This window comes from Crocuta crocuta, unplaced genomic scaffold (assembly GCF_008692635.1).
Source record: "Crocuta crocuta isolate KB4526 unplaced genomic scaffold, BGI_CrCroc_1.0 scaffold431, whole genome shotgun sequence".
NCBI classification, from domain to species: Eukaryota; Metazoa; Chordata; class Mammalia; order Carnivora; family Hyaenidae; genus Crocuta; species Crocuta crocuta.
In genome coordinates, this window is record NW_027528859.1 from 4,752,121 (window position 1) to 4,768,055 (window position 15,935).

Below are 15,935 nucleotides of genomic sequence, written 5' to 3' on the forward strand. Positions count from 1 at the left end.
GAGGAATTTAGAATCACTTTTTTTGTTGTTGTTGGGTTTTTTTTTTTTTTTTTTTTTTGGTCTTCCTTTTCAGGAAGGCGGGGCCTAAGATTTAGTCTGGAGTTCAGATGCCTATTAATGACTGCTCTGTGGCAGCTAAGCCAAGAGGACAAACAGCTGCCCTGTTCATTAATTTGAACAACACCGGGTCCAGAGCTTGTGCTACAAAGCTTTTTGCTCCGGGATGGAAATCAATGTGTATCCCCACTGGAAGTTATGTTTTCAAGGACCTCATGTAAGTAATTTGGCAATTCAATAGAGCTTCATCATGAAAATTGCAGTCAGAGAAGAAAACAATGAAGACATTACAAGGAACACGGGGACAGCTTTGGTTTTAAATCTGTCCCTGCCATCTTTTTTTTTTTTTTTTTTTTTTTGGTCTTCTTTTTATTGCTAACTCAGGTCAGTCATTCTATGGTTGCTATTTGTTTCTCAGTGACTGTGCTGAAACCCCCAGGCTCTCAGCGTTTTTAAACTGAAGGCTGAAAACCAGCTCTTTGCCTCAGATTCCTAATGTCTTCACCAGATAACGTGGGTTCGCTTTTGCTTCTTGAAACTTCTGCTTCATAAATGCAGTTTATTTCCCAAAGTGTGCTGTTTGTTGCAACTAGTTTTACTTTCTCCTTTGTTTTTGATACATGATGTATAGAGGGGCCCAGCTAATACTCCTTTCTCTTCCAATTATTTAACTATTGACTAAGCACATGGGGGAGAAGAGTGTGTTTATTCTGAGTTAGTTAGTAGCCAATGATAATGGAAATTACCATGTTTCGAAATATATGTCGTATACTGTACTATATTATAATGTAACTTATTTAACTTAATTTTTTATTGAGGTGTATTGAAATCCAGATGTTTTAGGGAATTATCATTATACTTCAATTTGGTGATTAAAAAATATATATGTATATATATATTTTTAAGATCATTTAGGGGGTACCTGGATGGCTGAGTCGGTAAAGCATATGATTCTGGGTCTCAGGGCTGGGGATTCGAGCTCCATATTGGGTATAGAGATTACTTAAAAAAATAAAATATTAAAAAATAAAGATCATCTACAATTAAGGAATGTTTTATAAACAGTTTTCAATCAGATAATGTCATTCTTGCATTTACTTTCAGCGCAGTTGACTTCTAGCTATGTACCATTAATGCCTAATTTCAATTTGCCTTCCTCATTGAGAATTTGTTATCTTTATTTTTTGCAGCACTTGCACTTACATTTAGATTCAAGGTCAGATTTTCAGAGTTCTCAGTTGGAACTTCTTCATGCACCCCCTGCCCCCCGTCATGTCTTCAGTGAAATCTAAGAAACGGTTGTCTCTAGTTACAAACTGACTAGTTGTTCTGAGTCCCGTTTTGCACGTGATGGATTTTTTAAAATGTGCTTCGAAATTACAGTTTCATCCACCTGCCTAATGTTTGGTGCCACGTCAACTCTGAAATTCTGTACGTGGCTTTTAAGTTACCTTTCAAGGTACTCTTCCCCTTAATACTACAACTGTATTTTCCAATATTCCTCAACAAAACTTCTCCTATCAGGCTAGTTTGCTCTATATGCTATTCTCACTCCCTTAATGTGTTCAACCACACCATGTTCTCTTCTAGAAAAATGCCCATCTGAAATGTAAAATTGACAGCATTTCACGACAGAGTGAATTTGAGAGATAGTGGAGGAGAAGCCTAGGAAGCCTCCTAGTTACTGGGTGGAGGACAGTACTGTTCACTGAGAATTAGAGTAGAGAAAGCCCAAGTTTACAGAGGAGAAGAGAATTCCATTTTGGCAAGTTGATTTGAAGTGCTCGTGGAACACAGCCAATCACAGGCGTCCTGAAAGGAGTTGGTTATTTGGGTTTGGACTGAGAAGACTGGGCTGGAGATTCAGATTTAGCAAAAACTTAAAATGCTAGTTTGTGAAGCCATGCAGGTGGATGCGGTCACCCTGGGTATATAAGGTCATCCTAGGTGTATAGGAAAGAGAGATGAGAGTAAGCTGAGTGGGGAATGCCTAGAACACGTTAACTTTTAGGGCTAGTGGTTTGAGGAAGTATAGCACCCAGAGAGGTTGCAGGTAGGCAGAAAATCAGATGGACGCCTGGGATGTAGAACGTTTCAAGAATGAGGCAGTGACCACAAGTGTAAAGATGGGGTTAAGACAGGAGCAGCTGCAGAGCAAAGACTAGGTGCCCGGGCAATCAGAAAAAGTACGTGGGGCTATAGGGCACCTGGGTGGCTCAGTTGGTTACGTGTCCGACTTCAGCTCAGGTCATGATCACACAGTTCATGGGTTCAAGCCCCGCGTCGGGCTCTGTGCTGACAGCCAGTTCAGAGCCTGGAGCCTGTTTCGGATTCTGTGTCTTCTTGTGTCTCTGACCCTCCCCTGCTCACGCTGTCTCTCTCTCTCTCTCTCAGAAATAAAACATTAAAAAATAAAAAAAAAAAATGAAAAAGTATGTGGGGAAAGAGGGAACGTGGTCAGGAAAGCACCACTGAATGTTTAACACAACACACATCAAACTGAAGTGTCTGGGACTTCACAGAGTTTTTTACCCTAATAATGTCTAAGAGTCTGATCATCTAAGGCTTAGAAAACTGTTATATGTAGAATATTAGAAAAAGCGGTCTGAACTGGCCAGGAGCAAAAGTATAAAAAAATGGGCTGGGCATCAGGGGCATTAAAAACGTCTGGCCAAACAGGTATGACAAGAAATGTAGTTGGTGCCTTGGGCTAAGAGTGTGCGGTGTGTTTCAAAATAGATATGAATTTTGTTGGGTGAATTACGCTTATCACAATATGTATCTCCAACCTGTATCATTCTTTAAGTCCCTGATGGAATGAAAATGCCCTTTAAGTACCGCAAATTCGACATATCCAAATCAGAGATTCTATCTTCTCACCGCTTCCCGTCCATCCCGAACCTGTTTCTCCGTTTCAGACAGCTCTGCTTGAAATAGAAACCTGGAGTCATTCTCTTACATCATCAGCCCTTCCATATCATCTCTGCCATCAAGTTCGGTCCACACTCCACATTCTTTTGATTCCATCTTCTTAATTACACAGCACCTCCTTAATACAGGATTCCTGACTGATCTGCTTTCTTCTAGTCCTTCCTCCTCTTCCTGACCCATCTTCCTCAATTGTAATTAAGCAAATCTGCTCGTGTCACTCCCCTGATTTACAAAAGTTCCCAGTTCGAGTGAGGAGAAAGAAAGCCAGATGGTCCTCAGCAGGACATCACACAAGGCCCTCGCTGACCTGGCTTTACTCTGTATCTTAGCTGCATCTTGTTACCTTCTACTTCCACACGCAGCGTATAACACCATTAAGTTTCCCCCTGTTCTTCAGCTCACCATGCTTTTTCACACTACATCCACTATAAAGTCCAAGCATCAGTGCTGTGTTAATAAGATCATAAGCTTGGGTGCTGGAGGCGGCGAGATGGGGAAGTTATATCCAAGTGACATGGACATAGAGAAAGGAACTGGGATGGCAATGACTTTTTTTTTTTTTAAGATTTCATTTCTATTAAATAATCTTTACACCCAACATAGGGCTNATGCTTATGTATTTTTGAGAGAGAGAGAGACAGAGAGAGAGCGCACGTGTGCAAGCGTGCGTGAGCAAGAGGGGGAGGGGCAGAGAGAGGGAGACTCACAGAATCTGAAGCAGGCTCTAGGCTCTAAGCTGTTAGCACAAAGCCCGATGCGGGGCTTGAACTCGCTAACCGGGAGATCATGACCTAAGCTGAAGTTGGAAGCTCAACCTACTGAGTCAGCCAGGTGCCCCCAACATTGCATTTCTTACATAAGTCATGGAACTATTAGGGAGACTAATATACCCAGCAGAATGAACTTCGAAGAATTTCTGATCTGATGAGAAATACAGGACATAGAGAGTGAGTAACTAAAGTGACCAGTTTTCTTAGGTTCCTTATAAAATATCAGATCCATTATTTTACAGTCATAAATATATACATTCAAAGATATCAGGAGATTAAGGATACGTATGAAATGAGTAATCAAGACAAGTGCTACAGGCATTTAGAGGAAGAAGCGATTATTTTGGGATGTTTTGATTAGGTTTTAAAGCAGAGAAGGGACGGGGTGCCTGGGTGGCTTAGTCGGTTAAGCGTCCGACTTTCGCTTAGGTNCAACATAGGGCTAAAACTTACAACTCTGAGATCAAGAGTCACATGCTGTACCGATTGAGCCAGCCAGCCGACTGGCAATGATTCTTTGATAAGAGATATGATCTCCCCATTTCATTCAATGCTTTTTAGATTGTATTTATTTTTTTAAGGTCTTTTTCTTTATTTTGTGTGAGAGAGAGAGAGTGTATGTGTGTGGGGGGGTGCACCCATGAGTTGGGGAGGGGCAGAGAGAGAGAGGGAGAGAGAATCCCAAGCAGACTTCATGCCATCACCACACAATCTGATGGCTGTGAGATCATGACCTGAGCCTAAATCAAGAGTTGGACACTTAACTGACTGAGCCACCCAGGCACCTCAGCTTTTATTTCTTTTAAAAGTTTTTTTTAGGGGTGCCTGGGTGGCTTAGTTGGTTAAGCGTCCGACTTTCGCTTAGGTCATGATCTCGCGGTTCATGGGTTCGGGCCCCGCGTCGGGCTCTGTGCTGACTGCCAGCTCAGAGCCTGGAGCCTGTTTCAGAGTCTGTATCTCCCTCTCTCTCTGACCCTCCCCTGCTCATGCTCTCTCTCTCTCTCTCTCTCCTAGAAATAAATAAAACATTAAAAAGTTTTTTTAAACAGAGAAGGGACCTGAAGAGTAGCATGTAAGTAGCAAGAGAGATGGTAGCTTTCTCACTGTCGACAATGACACAACGTGAGGCCGAGAAGGATCTATTCAGGACAAAAGAATTTGGATATGGGAAAATGTTAGTGACAGGAAGAGATCAGGGTGTGATTCTGGGGGACCTTCAAAGCCAAAGTTGATGTCCTAGGCATACATTACCTGGCAGGGAATGGAGTCACTGAAGTTTTTCTTAAGCAGAGAAATGACTTAATGAAAGCAGTCCCTTACGGGGGGATTAGCCAAGCAGTAGTGTGCAGGACAGATTATAAAAGCAAGGGAACAGTGGCTGGATGAGCAAGTAGAAGCACAGTAATTTAGGTCTAAGATGCCATATTTTTCTAATTCCAAGACACTATTGACATAACAGAGTTTGTAATAAAAAAAAAAAACTCTACATCAAATGCACACGATTATAAGATAAATCTTGATTTTAGGTATGAAATATCATAAAAATGTAGGCAACTTAGAATTAAGGAAATAAGGGCACCTAGGTGGTTCAGTCAGTTAAGCGTCAGACTCTTACTTTCTGCTTGAGTCGTGATCTCATAGTTCATGGGATAGAGCCCCATGTTGGGCTCTGTGCTGGGCATGAAGCTTGCTTGGGATTCTCCCTCTCCCTCTCTCTCTGCACCCCCCTGCTCTCTCTTTCTCAAAAAAGAAAAAAAAGAATTAGGGAGATAACAGGATGAACTAAGATAGTGATCGTAGGAATGGGAAAGGAAGAGTAGATGCAAAAACGGTGGGGGGGGGCACCTAGGTGGCTCAGTTGGTTAAGTGTCTGACTCTTGATCTTCTCTCAGGTCGTGATCTCACAATTGGTAATATTGAGCCCCGTGTGGGCTCCATTATGACAGCATGGAACCTGTTTGGGATTCTCTCTCACTCTCTCTCTCTCTCTCTCTTTCTCCTCCCCCCCCATGCATACCCATGCTTGCTCTCTCTCTCTCTCAAAATAAATAAATAAACTTAAAAAAAACCATTTTGAAGAAGTTGAGACATTGGATATTAAAAGTCAGAGAGAAGATTAAAATGACTCTATGCTTTTGAGTCTGAATGCAAGTGGCAAATTGGTACCATTAAAAGACATGGGGAAATCAAGAGGGGGAAAAATGAACTAAATTTTATATATTGAGTTTGAGGTAAGGAAATATCTATCAGGCAATTGGGATATGGGTCTAGAACTAGGATGAAAGATCAGGCTAGAGGGGCGCCTGGGTGGCTTAGTCGGTTAAGCGTCCGACTTTCGCTTNACACAGAAGTCAAAATGGAAGACTTGAAAGTGAATAAAACTGAAGGATGGAGTATGCAGAGGACCAGGGGCAGATGTGTAATCCTTCGGAAATACCCACATTTGAAGACAGGAAGCAGGGCAGGGAAGAAACACAGAAATGATGTGGAAGGTTGGATTAGATTCACCTCAGGGTAGGGGCATAAAAGTCATGAGAAGGGAAAGGTTGAGCCGTTATGTTCATGCGTAGGATTTATAGACATTTATTATGTGTACTTGGATGTGTCTCAAGCATTCACACAAGTATGAAGAAGCCCACTTCAGCCCAACGGAATGTTCATGTGGGACCCCAGCTTCATCCTTAGCTGTGGGCTCGCTACCAGGTGTGAGCTGCTCAGCTCCACGGGGCTTGGACCAGTACCTTGGCTGGTCCCTCAGCCTGTGTTAAGAAATCATAAAATTTCGGGCACCTGGGTGGCTCATTCGGTTAAGCATCAGACTTCAGCTCGGGTCATGATCTTGTGGTTCATGAGTTCGAGCCCTGCATCAGGCTCTGTGCTGACAGCTCAGAGCCTGGAACCTGCCTCAGATTCTGTGTCTCNCTGCAAAAAAGATAAAAAAAAAAAAAGAAATCATAAAATTTCCCCAAAGGCTTGTTGCTGGTATTGAGTGCTGTTGATTTCAGCCAGCTTCTTTTAAGTCCAAAAGACTATCCTTCTCTCTGAACTCTTAAGTAAGTGGATCTTTTAGAACATAATTTTGTTGATCTAACTTTTTATAACAGAGCCAAAGTTAAAGATAAACTGGTTTTTAACACTTTTCCAGTTCTTCTGGAATAGCTGTGCAAATTAAACTTTGTGAACTCCAATTAGTCAGGGATGGCTGAGCTCTCTCTGGCTTACCTCATTCCTTGTGCAGACAGATAAGAAAATTATTTACTGGTTTGAAATAGGATACTTTCATAGCTCATAAAGAAAGATACACTTGAGGGCATCTGGGTGGCTCAGTTGGCTGAGCGTCCGACTTCGGCTCAAGTCATGATCTCACAGCTTGTGAGTTTGAGCCCCAAATTGGCCCTCTGCTATCAGCACAGAACTCACTTTGGATCCTCTGTCCTCTCTCTCTCTCTGCCCCTCCCCTGCTCCGCCCCTCCCCTGCACTCTCTCTTTCTCAAAAATAAATAAACATTAAAAAAAAGAAAGATACACTTAAAGATCCCCCAAGAAAAGGGCAACATTTTGCAAAAACAAACACACAGTCATTGTATCTATTTGTACTTTTCTTCTGTAACTGGGAAAACTGGTCCAGGGAGGGCTCACAAACACAGGTGCTCTAAAAAGCTGATTGGCTGTCCTAACACACTAATTAGCCATTGGGGATATGAACAGTGATTAAATGGTCCTGAAATATGAATTTCAAACGCCTTCTCTTCTTGTTATGAATATGTTAATCAGTACTTTTGTAAGCATATATTTTCATTGCACCCTCTTGCAAACCTGAAGTTGACACGTACAGTTTAGGATGTTACTGAATTATTTTTAGTCATGGCAACCTTAATCCTTATGTACTTTTCCTAAAGGGAAAAGAATTGTTTTCCCAGCTATGTAGTGTAGCATCAGAGCAATGAGAGCAATTCTCTCTGTTCTGGGGAGGTGCCTCTATGACTTGGTTAGGCTATAAACAATCTTATGCAGTGATATCTGGTTTGTAAGATGTGTTTTACCTTCTTTGTATACTCGAGATTCTGGCAATTAAAAGTGTTGTGCCTGAGATACAGAGTAGGGTGAGGGGAAGAGTTAATGGAAGGATATTTATTAAAGGGGAAGGATCCAGCTTAATGCAGTGATTAGTTGCTCCATTTTTTCCATGCCTTGATTTCTTCATGACACTGGCTAAGGGCAGGAATGGCAAGTATGTGGCACCATCCCTACCTTCCTTCCATCCTGACCCCAAAACAACATAACGGATACCAGAAGAGTCTTTTCCATTGAACTCAGTCTTTTCCATTTCCCACACAGTTCTCTAAGCAGCCGCTACCCAATGGTTGGAGCTGGGAATTGAAATGATGGGGTTGGGGATTCTTCCTGGTTTATGGTTTTGATGTGGGTATCTTCAGATTGCAAGGAAATAGGGCATCTTAAGAAAAAGCGGATTTATTTTAAGGATACACATGGGTTGAAGTTGTTCTGGATCCAAGGCAAGTCAAGGACTGGATTCTCTCCCTATGGCCCACCTGGTCTACCTTTTGTAGCATATCTGCTGCGTCTGTGTTTCCCTGCCTCTTTTTCCAATCCATACCAACTAGCCAATCCTTCCAGTATTCCACAGTCTAAATGCTTCCAAGATCTAGTTTAACATGCTTAATCAGTACCCTTCTGTCTGTTAGTAAGCAAAGCCTGGGTGCTAGGTCTCTTCATGGGCCACGGATAGGCAGTCCTTGGGTAGACAGCTCACAGACACTGGCGATGTTTTCTTTCTTTATTTTAGCGGTAGTTATCCAGGTGTGATCACTTTGTGAAAATTCAGAATTCAACACACACTTATTATGTGCAAGTTTCCTTGTTCTAGTTCAATAAAAAGTTTGTTTTTTTAAAAAGGGCCAAACTGATCTCAGTTTCTTGTTCGAACGCTTTATAAACCTTGTGCATGAGGAGACTGTCACAGACATTGTATATCTTGATTAAAGGAGATATCTTTAAGTCTCTTAAGACATATATATGAGCAATTCAGAAAGATGTGGCTGGATAATAGAAGAGTTATGTGAAGTCTTTTTTTTTTTTTTAAGTTTATTTATTTTAAGTGAGAGAGAGAGCGAGCATGGGAGGGGCAGAGAGAGAGAGGGACAGAGAGTACCAAGCAGGCTCCACACTGTCAGCGCAGAGCCCTATGCAGGGCTCGAACTTATGAACCATGAGATCATGAGTTGAGCTGAAATCAAGAGTTGGATGTTTCACCGACTGAGCCCCCCAGGCACCCCAAGAGTTATGTAATTCTTAACTAGTGGAACAGTGTACCCAAAGATCCATGAGCAAGTTCAACCTGAAGATAGGCTTCTATCATAAGAAGGACTCTGTTTAGTATAAAGAGAAAATATAGGGTAGTGGCTAAACATGTGGGATCAAGGGTTGGGTTCTTCTGCATAACAGCTGTGTGACCATAGACAACTTTCCCTTTTGTGCTTCAGTTTCCCTATCTATAAAATGGTGATGAAATCTACATTTTTGTTGTGAAGAGTACTGAATGAATGTAAATAAAGTCTTTAGAATAGTAGAGTACAAATCCATGGGCAGGATTTGTAGAGAGGCAGAGTACTTTTTAATTAAACCACCAAATAAAAGAGGAAAATAAGTCCCTATTAGAAGAAATGTCCCCAAAGTCAGATGAACGTCTGTTGGGGATGATTTAGACGGTCTCTTTCTTTGATGAAAAGGGTGGGTTAGATAATATTTTAATATTGAGGATATTAGGGGTGCCTGGGTGGCTCAGTTGGTTAAACATCTGACTTTTGACTTGGGCTCAGGTCATGATTCCAGGGTCATGAGATCCAGCCTCATGGTCCAGCTCGATGCTGGGTGTGGAGCCTGCTTAAAATTCTCTGTGTCTGTCTCTGTCTCTCTCTCCCTCCCTCCCTGTGTCCCTACCCCACTCGAGCTCACTCTCTCTTTATCTCAAAGGAGAAAAGATTTAGGATTCTCTAATAACCTAATTATGCCATAAATGCTTGAAGTTATAATTCTGTTTATGGAATAATCTATAGAAAAATCTGATTTTATAGCTTGTAAAGCCCTCAGATTAAAGCCAAAGGAAACTAAACCAAGCATACAGAATGTAATGACTTGGGAAGATTTTTGATATGTTAATTCACAGTTAAATAGCAAAGTAACAGAGATCCAGAAATATATTACCTATAGAAATGTGATCTCAAAAAGCCAGAAGGAAATGCCTCCTACAGCTCCTTCCTACAACTTCATCTCAAGAGAAGATAGGTGAAAATTCTAAAAAGAGGGCCATTTCATTCATTTCATTTTCATTTCAAGGTGAAATGATTCCATGAACACAGAACTACTTGACTGTATATGGAAATATACAGTCCTCAATATTGGTCAAACAAATATAAAATCTACAAGTGGCTTAATAAGGGCACAAAGTGTATTATCTTTACTAAATGTATTTATATTTCTAGTCACATTTTTCCTAGCTATAATCTTTTTTTAATGTTTATTTATTATTTTAATTTTTAAAAAATGTTTTTATTTTATTTTTGAGACACAGAGAGACAGAGTACAAGCAGGGGAAGGGCACAGAGAGGGAGACACAGAATCTGAAGCAGGCTCCAGGCTCTGAGCTGTCAGCACAGAGCCCGATGTGGGGCTGGAACTCGCGGACCACGAGATCATGACCTGAACTAATGTTGGACACTTAACCAACTGAGCCACCCATGTACTCCTGCATTAAGTATTTTAAAAATATATTGTAGTGGGTGGCTCAGTCAGTTAAGTACTGACTCTTGATTTCAGCTCAGGTCAAGATCTCATGGTGTGTGTGTTCAAGCCCTGCCTGGGGCTCTGTGTTGACAGTGTTGAGCCTGCTTAGAAATCTCTGTCTCCTTCTTTCTCTGCTCCTCCCCTGCTCTCTCTCTCAAAATAAATAAACATTTAAAAACTATATTTTATTTATACATACAAAAAAGTGCAGATATCTTAAGTATAGAGTCTGAGTCCTAATAAACTAAACATATCCATGTAATAAGCATCCAGAGTTTTAAAAACTGAACATTTACACTGTTTTTTTAAAAATAATTTTTCTTACCTCTCAAGAGAAAAAAATTAATGTTCTTTTCTGGATATTTGGTGGTATGGCATGTAACTTTATTTATTTATTTTTAAATATTTTAAAGTAATCTTTACACCCAACATGGGGTGAACTCACAAACCCAAGATCAAGAGTCACGTGTTCTATCAGCCAAGCCAGCCAGGCGCCCCTGGCATGTAACATTGAAAGCAGTATGTCCGTCTTGAACATTTCCTGGGAATTTCAACAGCACTTGTGCTAGGCAACATAATAGCTTTCCAAAGATAGCCATGTCTTAATCGCTAGAATTTGTGAATGTTTCCTTATATAGCAAAAGAGATTTTGCAGGTGTGATTAAATTAAGGATTTAAATTAAATTAAATTAAATTACGGATTTGACTGAGCCACCCAGGCACCCCCCTATTATACCTTTAAATTTTTTTTGACATATACATTATATTGTATTATACATATTATAGTAGTTTCAAATATACAACATAAGCATTTGGTATATGCATATACTGTGAAATGATCACCACAATGTCTAGCTAACATCCATCCCCACACATAGTCACAATTTTTTTCTTATGATGATACCAACATTGCTAGTTTGATTTTAGCTTTTCAGACTCCTAACCTCCAGAACTGTTAAGATAATATATTTGTTTTTAGCCACTAAGTTTGATGTAATTTGTTGTAGCAGCAATAGGAAACTAATGCACCCTCTGGTGAATCCGTGTCCAGATGCATATATCTTATCGCTCATTTAGTAGCTTCATATGGCTATTTCATCGGCATGTCAAACCAAATTAAAACTTCCCTGTTAACTCCCCAAACCTGGTCACTCCCTCAGCTTTTCTCTCATCTTGGTAAATGGCTCCAATCAACCAATTACTAATGCCAGATACCTGGAAGTCATCCTTGTTTCTTTTCCTTCCTTTTCTGTCATTCCCTCATACCTAATCCATAATTTTCAGTTCTACTTCCAAACTAAATCTCATATCCACCCACTTCAGTTGAGTTTCACTGCCATTTTTTTTTACAATTAATTTTATTCTCTTGAATATGGAGTATGTACATATACTGCAAAATACAAAAGATATTGTAAACAGGTGTTTAGTGGAAAAGTCCATCTCCTTCAGCCCTGTCAATGTTAGTTTTTTATGCATCCTTTCAGAGATTTTTTTTCACTGCCATTATTTTTTCAATGCCAATCCATTCTTCCCATAGTAGTCAAAGTGATATTTTAAACAGAAATATGATGTCACTCCTTACACAAATCCGCTTAAGATCCGTCCTTTTGTGTCTGACATGACCTTTTAGTAGTTCCAAGCTAGTTGCAGGGTAACTGATAGTACATGAAGTACTCTGCACACTAGAGCTTCATTATTAATGTTTATTTATTTATTTATTTATTTATTTATTTATTTTTAATGTTTTATTTATTTCCAGGAGAGAGAGAGAGAGAGACAGCATGAGCAGGGGAGGGTCAGAGAGAGAGGGAGTCACAGACTGAAACAGGCTCCAGGCTCTGAGCCGGCAGTCAGCACAGAGCCCGACGCGGGGCTCGAACCCACGAACCGCGAGATCATGACCGAAGCGAAAGTCGGACGCTTAACCGACTAAGCCACCCAGGCGCCCCTAATGTTTATTTATTTTTGAGAGAGAGATAGGGAGAGAGCACAAGCAGGGGAGGAGCAGAGAGAGGGAGACACAGAATCTGAAACAGGCTCCAAGCTTTGAGCTGTCAGCACAGAGCCCGAATGCAGGGCTGGATCTCACCACCTGTAAGATCATGACCTGAGCTGAAAGTGGACGCTTAACTAACTGAGCCACCCAGGCACTTTTAGAACTTATTAATTGAAATACATGAAATGCAAAAGTTTGATTGGATTTGAAATTTTTTTAAATGTTTATTTATATTTGAAGAGACAGTGAATGAGCAGGGAGGGGCAGAGACAGAATCTGAAACAGGCTTCAGGCTCTAAGCTGTCAGCACACAGCCCTACCTGGGGCTTGAGCTCAGGAGCTGTGAAATCATGACCTGAAGTCCACCAGCACCACCCAGGTGCCCCTGAAATTTGCCTTACAGCAAGAACTCTGGATGAGTTGTTAGATTAAATAGTTCTATCTGTGGTAACCTACTTAAGGATGGTAAAAAATGTTATACTGCTTTGTAACACCAACTCATTCAACGTATGTGACTGGTGACTCAATTTGAAAAGATTAAGTCTTTATTAGCAGCTGTGGGAGCCCTTTCCCTGACACCTTTTCTTCTGCTGCCAAGTTCCCCTCCGGCCGTCCCTGGGAGGAGGCCTAGGCTGAGCTCTTATAAAGATCAGCCGGTATCTGCCTTGTTGGGGTCATCATCAACACTTCATTAGAGCCTTCTAGCAGACATGGTCCTGGAGCGGCATGGGTTTAACTCAAGAGATGGCTCTTGGGCGGGGCGGCCGCACGACAGTATTGTTTGGTCACAGCCTATGAAATGCTGGAGGGAATACAAGGCGTAATTCCCTTTTGGGTGCAAGGGCAAATCCACTACCGTGTGTGAGAACCCGGGCTCCCGAGCGTGCGTGGCGGCGCAAGAGAACGCGCCGGGGCGGGAAGAGCAAGACCAGCAAGACCCCGACCGCCACGACAACGGAAGGCACTCAACAACCCCGCACCCGGCCCCCTCCAAAGACCGTTTGGCGAGGGGGTGGGGCGCGGGCGGGCGCAGCCAATCACAGGGTCGCTCTCAGGTTACGTAAGGGCGCGGTCGCCGATTCGGCGCTCGGGTGGGCGTGCAGGGGCGTGCGTGGCTGGGATCGAGACCGGAGTCATCCACGCGCTCGGCCGACGTGTAGGAGGCGCAGGGGCGGACTTGGCGCGGCCCGCTTTCTGGTGCTGCGTTCGGGGGTAGCCCGTGAGGCGGGGCGGGGGCGGCAGCGTGCGAGGGAGCTGCGCACCGGCGTCTGGTGAGAGCCCCGCGTCGGCCGGGACTCGGGAGACGCTCCNGCCCGCACAGACCCTGGCCTTGCCCGGTCTTCCGGAGGCCGACGTGCCAGGGCACCTCGTAGTCCTGTGGCCCGCGGAGCGGACCGCTTCCTTGCGGGACCCGGGCGGGGAGCGGGAGGCCTGGCCTGACTCCATCCCACGGGCAGCGCTGCCCAGTCAGGAAACGGGCTGTCTTGGGACAGAGTGAGGGTTCTGTTACGGGGGTGTGCAAAAGAGGGCGGAGAGCTCTTCGGCAGGCAAGTTGCCCTGGGGTGTAAAGGGTTGGATTAAAAGATGATTTTGAAGGTCTGCGCCCAACCCTGACTTTCTGAGTCTGGGCTTCCTTAGGAGTTTGCTGCGCGTTTATTTCCCCCCGAATCTTGAGCACACCTGTAAAATTGTTAGAGCACGAACAGGTATTTTGGGCTCCTCTGCGGGATTGGAGGGGTGCCGTGTAGCAGTCTAGATGACTCGTTTACCCGGCTAGGGAAGCTCTGGAAGAAGCCAAACCAAGCTACAGCTCAGGAATAGGCTTCTGAAATTTCAGGCCACTTTTATATAGCTCCTTCCTTCTTAATTGTGAGTCGCATCCCCGCCGCACCGAGGGAGGAGTGGTGTATCATGTTCACTTCATTGTCATGGGGCCTGGCGGGACCTGCCACAAAGAAGGCCCACGGATGTTCAGGAACAGACGCTAGGCAAACACTGGATGTGTCGTAGCCCGCGTGCAGGGTTTGATTTTTAGTTTTGGCAATAAACTGTGATTTGGGGGCAGGTAAATTATTTTGTCTGTACCTCAGTGTCCCCGTCTGTAAAACGGGGATTGGTGAGAAGGCTGTCAGGATGAAATGGTTAATGTAAAGCTCTAAACCTAGTGCCTAGCACCTCCGAAGTACTTAGCAAATGCTTACTGTTACCGGTTCCTCTGCTCAGTGACTACTTGACCCAAGTGCTGGTTAGTCTTTTTCCAACAGTTCAGTTGACAGATTCAGAGGAATATTTTTCTGGAGAGTGTTGATCACCTTTTGTTAGTATTTAAAATGGTCACTCTTGAGAGGATGCAGGAAGTGGGCTTTAAGAATTGAGTTTCTCAAAAAAAAAAAAAAAGAAAGAAAGAAAAAAAAAAAAAGAATTGGGTTCCTGAGAGATTGCCAGTGAATTCAAGATGAAAGCATGCTTCTCTGACATTTATCTATGTATTATAGTTACAATTTTGGAACTGATAGGTGAAACGGGTGTGAATATTCAGCCCCTCCTGACTTGCTGAGCTTTAGGCTTGAGGGAAATGTGGACAACATACCTGTTTCACAGTGTCTGTTTAAAGATGTATTGTTTTTGATGGTGACAATTTCAAATATGCTGAAAAGGGCAGAAAACAATATGACACCGTCTACCAGTCACCAAGATTTAACACATACTAACATGTTACTGTGTTTGTTTCACATCTCTGCCCATGGTATGATTAAAAAAAAATAAATGTTAGCTAAAGCCTTTTCAGCCGCACTTTTCTTTCCCTTCCCTCTTTCTCCAAAGGTAATAACTGCTTTCCTGAGTTGGTGTGTAACTTTACTGTAGATCAGTAAACAACATATAATAATGTTTTTTTAATGAGAAAATATTTTTTATTATTTATTTATTTTACAAATAGTTTGTCAAGTTGGTTTCCATATAACACCTAGTGCTCATCCCCACAAGTGCCCTCCTCCATGCCCATCTCTGCCTTCCCCCCCACACCCATTAGTCCTCAGTTTGTTCTCAGCATTCAAGAGTCTCTCATGGTTTGCCTCTCTCCCTTTCCCCCACCATTTCCCCCCTTCTTCTCCCCCAAGGTCCTTTGTTAAGTTCCTCCTAATCCTCCTATATGTGCAAACATATAGTATTTGTCCTTCTCCATATAATAATGTTTTATACATTTAAACATTACATTATATACATTAAAACATTTACAAAAAATAGTACCGTATTCTATCTAATGTTTTAGAAATTGCTGTTTTCCTCTAATGTTCTGTTTCTGAGATTCATCAGTGTGGACAAATACAGACATAGTCCATTCTTCTTAATTGCTGTCTGGCATTCCACAGGGTAAA

General features: G+C 42.4%; 1 protein-coding gene across 2 annotated transcripts in view; it reads left to right on the top strand.

The window, feature by feature from the left end:
- The first annotated feature begins 201 nt into the window (after window positions 1-201).
- GNE (glucosamine (UDP-N-acetyl)-2-epimerase/N-acetylmannosamine kinase) overlaps window positions 202-15,935 on the top strand; it is a 53,481-nt gene continuing 37,747 nt past the window's right edge. Inside the window, exon 1 of one of the 2 annotated variants that reach the window (XM_077756184.1) lies at window positions 202-274. In XM_077756184.1, coding sequence (XP_077612310.1) covers window positions 224-274 — 51 coding nt within the window. In that variant the 5' untranslated portion in view covers window positions 202-223. Of the gene's footprint in view, window positions 275-13,686; window positions 13,830-15,935 lie in introns of those variants that run through there. The other variant, XM_077756185.1, reaches the window with a different exon arrangement.